The sequence below is a fragment of the Echinococcus granulosus genome (genome assembly GCF_000524195.1).
Source record: "Echinococcus granulosus chromosome Unknown EG_S00070, whole genome shotgun sequence".
Taxonomy (NCBI): domain Eukaryota; kingdom Metazoa; phylum Platyhelminthes; class Cestoda; order Cyclophyllidea; family Taeniidae; genus Echinococcus; species Echinococcus granulosus.
In genome coordinates, this window is record NW_020170450.1 from 262203 (window position 1) to 271745 (window position 9543).

The window sequence follows — 9543 nt, forward strand, 5'->3', positions numbered from 1 at the left end:
TGGAAGTCGCTGTGTCGAGCTTCAAGTCTCCTCTCAGGTAGCAACAAGTCGTGCCACTGGAACTGAGGGGCCATTTCACCCACACGGGGATGCCACCTGCGGAGTATGAACGGCCGAGACAGTTAAGTGGACTAGACGAGGTTCCCTTATTCATTGTTTTTGTGAGATCTAGGAGACGTCCCTCCTCTTAGTGGAAGGTTCTTCATCCACCTTCATAGCCTCTCAGAATGACTCCTCTGTGACCGTTTGACAAATTTCTACTTCAGAGCATACTCAAGGTGCTATAAAAATATGGATCCCGCGTTTTTACACAAGATTTCCATGGGAAGTTTTAAGTCTACTGAACTTGCCTAGATCCTTTTAAGTAGTATCGTTAAGTTGGAACAGAAGTTGTAGCTGGAGCCTAAGAAAAGGAGCTAAACATCTTCACTCTCCTACAATTGGAGCAGTTTGGTGAAACCTAACATGTGACTGCAAAAAATCGCGTGATGTTTTTTTGTCACGTTGCGCCACTCACTGACCCTGTCACCTAGTGCAGCTCGGTAACCACTCCTGTAGTTGTTTGTGGGCATAAATTACGCTGTCTGTCTGTCAGATCCCCAGACTGTGCTTTCCATCACCTCTGTCTTGATTCAAACTATCTCTCATACCCATTGTGTGGCAGTGGAGCCTCGTGAGGTGTTTGGGGGTGGGCTTCTCGTAAAATTAGCTGTCTAGCACTTAGCAAATGCCCTTGTCACTATTACCTCTTCTTGACATCGGTTCGGAACACAAGCCTGATCACATCCGAAAGCGCTGAAAACCGAGGAGGGTAAAAGTAGGTTGTTTGCTCATTTTTCGTGGCTCTTTGTGGAACATTCTGGATGTGGCTGCCGATCATCTTTCCCCTATTGGCCAGTACTAAAACTTCACTTGACCTTGAGGTCATTTGAGAAGAGCCAATTACGCGAGTGTTGGATGTCAGTGATGCAGGCCTTTAAGCATACACACTCCACATCAGTCGAGAGGTCTCAGCCTGCTTCTCCAGTTTTGCCTGCGCACACACCTGCAGGTCAAAGTAACAACTGCGCCGATTTCGGCTGCCCAACTACAAATTATTGCCAGCTGCAAGAATTGATCACAAAGGCAATACTGGAAGAAGTTTAGATAGGGAATTGGAAAGCATAAGTTCGGGCAGTGCTGGATATTCCGTTCCACCCTGCCACTTAGAAGGCTGCCGAAGAGTCCCCTGGCAGACGGTTCGGTTGCACGCTAGAAAAGTCGTTGTTGCCGACCAGGAGGTGACGTCTTCTCTCATAGAAGCAAGACAAATCACTAAGGGTGTCGAATCTTTCACTGCGGAAGGTCAATTTGTAGCGCTTTTCATCGATTCCGCGATTGTAATGGACCTGAGCGAAGTGAGAGGAAAAATTAGTCTAGAAGGGAGGAATCGATTTAGCAACAAAGTGTCCTTCACTAATGTTGCTCCAATCATAACCTCTATGCCACAAAGGTATTTCCGGATGTCTTTAAGATATGCCCAACTCCTTTCTACTCTTTGGGAAACATACCGTTGCTCATACTAAGGCCTTCAAAGAAAGCCTTCCATCCTGGCGGATTGATGTATGAATATGGAAAAATACATCTGAAAAGGAAGGCATCATTTTGGATGGCTAAACCTACGGGGACTAATAACAGAAGCGCTATTGGAACCACGTCAAAAATCAGTTTAAATAGTCTCCTCGTGAAGTTGTTTCTAGTCGTTTTCAGGAGTAAAATTTGAGCATCCGGGAATAAGACACCTATAATTAATTATGAGACAGGAATATATCACACGGCGAGGAATGCTACCTATCAGTGGTGGTACATGCAGTAAGTCTGATCTGGAGTTCTGAATACCGCGTTCTCGCCAGGACAACCGCCATATAGGAGAGGAATCCACCTTGAGGACAGTACTAAGTACCTATTCTACGTGGGACTCGCTTTTCTTGGAACTATCTGCCGTGTCGTTCGACCATAAATATGGATACTTTCCTCCTGCAAAGTTAAGGTGTGCCAATCGCTCTTAACACTGTAGAGCTTTCATTCATCTCTAAAGAGGTAACAAGAGTTGGAAAGGCAAACCGTCAGGACACAATTAGAAATCTCGATAGGAGTAGGACCTGGGAGTTCGAAATAATGCTAGTAATATTGCTCTAATCTCTACAGTCGTTCTGAATGCCTCAGAATTTGTTAAATATAGTAAAGGAACTTCAGGAAATCATTCAGTTTAAGCCCTTAAAGAGCAAATCGTCATCACCTCAAATTATAATTCGCCATGGCATGAAGACCTGTCATGGCAACTCTGTCAATAAAGGCATGCCTAGAATCGCTGAGTCCTATCGCAGTCTGTTTACAAATCGTAATTCATACTAGCATGGCTTATCACGACTGCAGAAAGAACGGAGATTATCGCATAGGTGAGGGTGAAGGCGAAATAATTGTAGATTATTTGAGAGAAGAGATGCCAAGTATTCTTTTAACAATAAACTTGCCTCAATTGGGAATTTGTGCAAACCGTCCTGTAGTTCTAGATGTAAGAATGGCGCACCTGATTTGAAAACTATCCTGAAATACAAGTAGTCAGTAATTGTGTAGTAAAATGAGTATTACTTTTTTCCAAAAAAGTAGTATGTATATCTTTAAAAATTAATCAGGTTTCCGAACAGCAAATATAAATGTTGCATTGTGGTACACAAATAAATCATCTCAGACCCCTTTTGTTTTACTTTGCTAAAACATTTTTCTCCGAACTCTGCGGCTTCGGTGCCGTTTCAGTTACTCATGGCTTTTTGGTGGATGTTGTGCGCACATGAGTCATCTCGTTTAACACGTTCGACTGGTGAAGGATATGATTTCTTACCCCTCAAATTTACCCACAGATTCGTAAATGTTTGAGTTAGCATTAGCGTTTCCTCGCCATGATACGTCCCCGTTGGCCACCTAAAGCAAAAATCATTTTAGGTTGCGAAATATTTCTATAGGTTTTTATTTGATCCTAAAAATTCCAGGCTAAAGTGAATTTAAACATTGAGAATTAGGATGGGATTTTCAGATGCAGCTGATTAAAGTGTTCTGGGATTAGTTATTGCGTACTTTTGGTGCGGAGGAAGTCGTTGCACGCGTGGGGAACTGCGCATTTTTCGGCTGAAAATAAGTATAAAACATTTCTACCAAACACTCTTTTTTGTTAAAACAATTTTTTCCGAAATTTATTCTCACGCTCATTGCTGGAACGAATGAATGGCTCTCAGTCCGTGGGACATCATCAATCTCAGCGTATGTCTGTAAGTGTAACAAATAATTGACATAAAATAAGATTTTCTTCTTTAACGACTTTTCTAAAAGTGTTTAAATTCAATCTTACTGGGTAGAAAAAAACTAAGGCTGAAGCGATTAAAATGATGTGGTTTAGCCTAGAACCCCATGTGTTTTACCATTCATAAACCGGAGAGCAGCACCTCAAATCTTGCAAAACACTGTAAAAGTCGTAATGAGTTATATATTCATGAGTTGATCTTATTTTTCTCGTAAAATAATGATGGAATAAATTACACTTTACTGAGTTAGAGACCAAAGTTCACCAATCGCCTTCTTTATTTCCGTTCTATTTTTCCAAATAAATTGTCCGTCTCACACAATCATACACGCATTTGAGTTGAATTGCCGCCCCTCGCAAAGATCAGCTGGCCTTTTCGGTTATCATTAATTAGAAGAATGAGGATAGTAAAATTCTTTTTAGGTGTGTTGGTTCATGTACCTATCTCCGATAGGAACTATTTTACTTCATATAATCCTTCTTTCGGAATGCACTCTAGGCAGGAAATTTTGCAAAAACTCAATAAAAAAATGAATTGGAATTGCGAAAATAACCCACCTGCTGATAATAAGTCCCCCAGGGTCTGGTATCGGTGGAGCTTCCATCTCTCGGCTAAACGAAAATTAAAGAATATTTTTACTTTCAGGTACACTCCTTTCAACTGCATCTAAACACTTCTACTGAGTGTATTTAAGTAGCAACAAACAAAGAGTACGTTTACCGTGCAATTGATTGTGTATTCGACTTGTTGTGGAGGCCGGTTCTGACCGTACATGAACGATGTCTGCTTCAATGAAAAATCAACATCCGATTTGAAGGTGTAAATGAATGAAATGTAATGCATCGGAGAAGGTTGAATCTTTCGAAGGAATAAATTGGCAGAATGAAATGATCGCTCATTCGCATTACCCGATTACCTTTCCTTAAATAAAAGTTATTTTTGGCAAACTTCATTTGATACTTCGCTCATCTTACGGTTTGTTAAGCTAAACTATCCTTTCGGTGTCCTTTAGCAGTTGCCTATAGGCCGTTTTGAAAACGCAATTGCAGATGTGACTGCAAATTATTTTCTGCGGGCAATTTTGCAGTCACACAGTTAGTTGGTAAGGCAAATCAGTCTACTTTCCATGTAGAAAATAAGTTTGAAACCAAAGCAGATCACAAGCATCATGTATAATATGAATTTTTAGTCGACATAATCAAAAACTTCACCGCCTGAATTAAAAGTAAACTTCTAAAAACCATTTTCAAGTACCTGTTGGACTTGACTGTGGGTGCCTTCTTCGGGCGGACTATTTTGTACTACTTTCTGAAAGTTGAACAAACAAACGTAAAATGTCCGATTAACAAATGGCAAATAGAATTATCTTGAGCCATTTCGAAAGATTTCCGCTAGGAAATTACGTTAAGGAAAACCCAAAAACTCCTCTGAGAACAAAACTAAGGTTTACCTGGTTTTGGAGGCGATATCTGTTATTCAGTGCATCCTCAAGATTCTCCATCAGCCTGTGTTGTCCGTGCTACATGGCAAGATATCAGGAATAATCGATTATCAGATAAAATATTGAAACAGTGACACAATGGCTTTGCCTCTGAATCTCTGAAGCAATGAGCAATCCTTTCGAAGAACTTTTGACGTTAACTTCGGGTTTGATGGGATTTAATTAACTTCGCATATCTGAAGTAAGTATCGGTTTTTGTTGCACTTCTACAATACATGTCACTAACTTGAATAATATAAGTAGTGTATGGAAATACACGCTTTTGAGCAATTAAGAGAGTACCTTGTAAAATCGCAACCCTTCTGCCCAGCCCAGCAGATATTCTCGACTTTTCAACCCAATAGCAAAAATAGCCTCGGGATCAAGCAATCCAATGGAAGAGGGCTGAATCCGCAAAAAAAGGACGTGATAAATTTGCGTTTTCAGACGACCCTCGTGTCCTTTTCAAAATTCGTCCTCTACTCACTTACCACAAGTAGTAAAGTATGCGGAGTCGGAGTGTTCAGTACGCTCAACACATCGGTCTCCACTCTGGGCACATAGACATCCATGTTGGTCAAATCAAGCAGATATTTGGCTTTCTTTTTGGACTTGCAAAAAGGAAGGGAGAGTAAGAAATGTTTTTAAATGGCTTGAAATGCAGTCCACCCGTAAATTACAGAGTCCTCGACTTTGATTGGTTCATCCCCATAATGACGAATCAGAAATGTGGAAAATGTGCGATTAATCTATCAGCTATTTAGCAGAAAATATACCACAGAATTTAAAACTTGATATTTTTAGTTTTAGAACTAAAATAAATGCGGAAATTTGAATTCGTTTGGCTGTTAAAAAATAGCTTACTATGTTGTGGGTCCTTTTTGTATAAAAGATTGCTGACATCATAATAAAACAAAAGACCCTTGTCCACTTGGCTTGAGGTCTTTTGAGGTGGACAATACCCTCTGAGATGCCCGGAAATGAGAGACTCTTGTAGAGTGTGCTTCGATTCGCATACTTATAAGATCCTTCAATCAAGTGCTCCTGCAAAGTAAGGAAAATTGTTTATTAATATAAACGCTTAAATTTGTCGTTCGAGTTCCGCCTGAGAAGGCTGAACGAAAATAGCTGAGCACCGTGGGTGGAGGTGTGGATGTGTGTGGACAATTCCACCTCCATCGGGATGAACTGGAGTACTTGATCTCAACAATTCGTTGTAAGGTGGATCTCGCTGACCCAAAAAAGCCGCCTCAAACGTGCTAATCTTCCCACCCCTAAATTTTTTTGATGTTATCAGTACTTGGGCTGCCATCCGCCCTTTCACCAACTGATTTGTTCTGGGTGCGCATCAGTCAACTTGACGAGGGGCTTCTGCAGTTAAACTCGCTTTGTGGGGTGGACACCCTCGAAACACCTCGGCAGAATCAATCAGTGCTGAACATATAAGGATTAGAGACGAGTGAAAAGCAGCAGATGTGACCAATCACATGATCCCCTACAGCTTTTGTCGTCCAGTAAGTTAATGAGCATCTGCACATACTTTTACCGCATCTATTGCATGACACATTGAAAGAGAGAATTTAAAGTTCGGAATGCCTACCTGATTATCTGAAAAGCTGTATTTTCTTCGATTGTATCTGAACCAAATACGACTCGGTGTGACTGCTGCTGGCCACCACCTTTGCAAATCCATCGCGAATTCGTGGTCCTCGATGGGTCTTTCTGTAAGCCCACACAAGAAGGAGGTGGAAAATTAAGTAGGTCTATACAGAAGGTACTGCCAGGAACACAGTAAATGTTTTCTTTTCTCCAAGCGCAGTGTCAAGGTCCTAACCAAAAAATCTCTCCTGAGTAGGAAAATCTCCAATGGCAAAATGCGGGATTTGTAAATTTATGTCCATCCCCTCGCCTAATCATTTATCCGTCTACCCAATCAATCAACCAACTACTTAGACACTTAATCGTTGCTTCATCTATCTTTACTCAAGCCGCAATCCAATCATCCGCCTTATTCAAACGCGACAGAACTGGAATTTCTATGGAATCGGCAGATCCATTGAGAAAGGTTAGGTCACTGCGAACCCTACAAAGACGTAATGAGGTCGCAGACGGTAAAAACAAAAGAACAAACCCCCAAACATTACCCTTTTACATCGCTAATTTAAATACTTTCAGTAGTTTAATGGTTTTTTCAAATAAAATCCATCTTCGAGTGCTCAATTGTTTCCTTCTCCTCTCCTTTCCCCGATTTTTTGGATCCACGTTCGTAATAATAGCTTTTAGACATGCCTGTTACTAGTAGGTTCTTTTGTGCAAGATAACAAATCTTCTTTCCTACTTGTAATGCCTTATCGCGACGTCAGGGAGAACTCAGACTGCCATACATGTATGGATTGCTACTTAATTGCCATTAAGTGGAATGAAACTCTTTTGGTAAATATGACTTTTCAAGATATTTTGTGATTTATAAAAGCTGAAGAAATATCAACAGTACAAAAATCAATACTTTTTTTAAAAATAAATGGAAATTCACACATAAAAATCCTTTCCCTCCTCTTTTTTTAGAGGAAAGAGCAGGTAGATTTCACAGAATTCGGTTTAGGATTTCTGAATGAAATTTTCACATATTTTGCAAGGACATGAATAAATGTATATGGAACAGGCCTGGCATGCCAAGGAGAAAAAAGTAACTGGAAATTTGATCAACCTGTGTACATTCTGTCAAAAATGATTGAGCTTTCAATTTAAAGGATGAATTTATTTATTTAATAAAACTAAAAAAGTAGACCACCGTGTTTAAGTAGATTGAGCATCGACTGAGTTGTAGAGAGATATGAGACTGAAGGATGGGAAGGTAGATGGATAAATTGACAAAAAGATGGTTGGATGGATGGATGCGTGAGATCTTCACTTTAGCCTGTACTTTTCCAAATGACCTCACACTTCTAAGATTCCAATCAGTCAGCTTAACTCAAAAACACCTTTTACAGAACTCACCAAATCCAGGGAGGTCCCCGCGCTCTTCAAATAGTTGCCAGTGGATGATTGAATCGTCTCTGTGATTCTTCTCCAGCATAATTTCACATACCTCCCCAACTCGCATCTCATCACTGACCATGACGGTCTTATAAGCGCGATCTTGGTTGTGAACTTTCATTATTACCTATTTTATTTTGTTAAAGAGTTTTTTAACAAAAAGTAAATATTTAAAATTAGGCTATTTACATATAACAACCAAGTGCTACTGAAATGTTAATCAGTAATATAACAATAAATCCAATTATGTGATTTTACTGTACCTCCAAAGGATAGAAAGCATATTTTTATCTCAACTTAATACACAGACGCACAAATATGCGGATAAACACGAAAGAGTTTAATAAAAGAACTATAAATATTAACTGAGTTACAAAGACAAAATAAAATTTATTTGTAATATTGATGGAGAGATGAAATTGTGAATTTAAAATAAAAAGCAGATAAGTAGATCTGAAGTGTTTAAACTGGTGAATGTAGACTCCTGGATTAAAGAGGTGGGCAAAATGGAGAGATACAAACCAGAATGAATGTCGCACAAATTTCCACTTTCACACCTCACACCTTAGATCGTATTTTATTGATAATCACAGTAGCTGTTGGAATCAAATTTTACGGTTATTTTTCTACACTCCACGCTGTAATACATGCATTTGCTTACTTATTCATCTCCGGGTAATTAGCTCATTGAGGTACAGCCAAATATCCACCCCTGCGACCAAGTAAACAGTTAAACCCATATCTTAGAGGCAGGTCAGTGTTGAATGAGTACCTTTGGTTTTTTGACGCCCACTTCCAGAACACAATTCTAAATAAGCATTTATGTGTAGGCGTGTAAATTTTTGAAAACATTCCTTAAAAAACGGTAAATTATACATGGTTTTATCAAGTGTTTGCACTTGGCTGTGGAAGGTTGGGCCGTCCCAACGACCTGATCACATGCTGTCAACTGTTACTGTGTGTTAACGGGTTCAAAGTCCACTTCGTTGAGTGACTGTCTCTTCAAGTAGGTGTTTGACTTTCATCATTTAATGTAATTTAAGGTTACCGGAGTACGATAATGCCAGTCAAAAATCCCCCTTCCCTAAGAATAAAAAATATTCCAGTTAAAAGTAGGATCGAATGGAAGAATGGGTAGAAGGATAGGTGGGTGGATGGAAGGATGGTTGGATGGTTGAATGGATGGATAAGAAATGGATGGGTGGAAGTATAAGGGATGGGTAAAATCCACCTTTACTTGTCAGTACTGCTCACCTTTCCCTCGCTTTCCTGGCATTCCGGTCCTGACTTGGCATCAAAAACACTCCACACACAACCATTATTGCGCTGGAATAATGGGCATCGTTTAGTTGAAAGTGTCCCACTCTTGTTAACTGGAAAAAACCCAAGCAGAAAGTACAAATTATCTGAGTAAACAACCTAGAAGGCGAATAAATAGAATCTTAATTGCGCAAAATAATAAAGTTACTTGATATTTCAAAGCATAAATTTTGGCTAACCCACCATTTCGGACCCCTTGCTGCACCCTTGAATACTGAGCCATGCCCCATATCATCAAGTCTCTTTTATGGTTGGCAGGGGCTACATTTAAGGTAGATTAACTCCCCCCCAAGGCTTAAGAAGCTCTTGGGAGAGGTACAAGCGAGCCCATTTGTTGAAATTTCTTCAAGCAATCCCCTCATCATCCAC

General features: G+C 39.9%; 1 protein-coding gene across 1 annotated transcript; it reads right to left on the minus strand. All coding sequences in view use genetic code 11, as the record gives it.

Annotated features, from left to right (window-relative positions):
• Window positions 1–1205: 1205 nt before the first annotated feature.
• On the minus strand, window positions 1206–7975 carry EGR_07128 (Growth factor receptor-bound protein; the record flags this gene model as incomplete). The annotated part of the gene is made up of 13 exons (XM_024496377.1): window positions 1206–1388; window positions 2510–2548; window positions 3115–3165; window positions 3241–3303; window positions 3896–3949; window positions 4059–4121; window positions 4593–4646; window positions 4789–4857; window positions 5122–5223; window positions 5310–5429; window positions 5683–5862; window positions 6419–6540; window positions 7816–7975. The coding sequence occupies 13 exons, from the start codon at window positions 7973–7975 to the stop codon at window positions 1206–1208; spliced, it is 1260 nt and encodes a 419-aa protein (XP_024349218.1).
• Between the last annotated feature and the right edge of the window lie 1568 nt (window positions 7976–9543).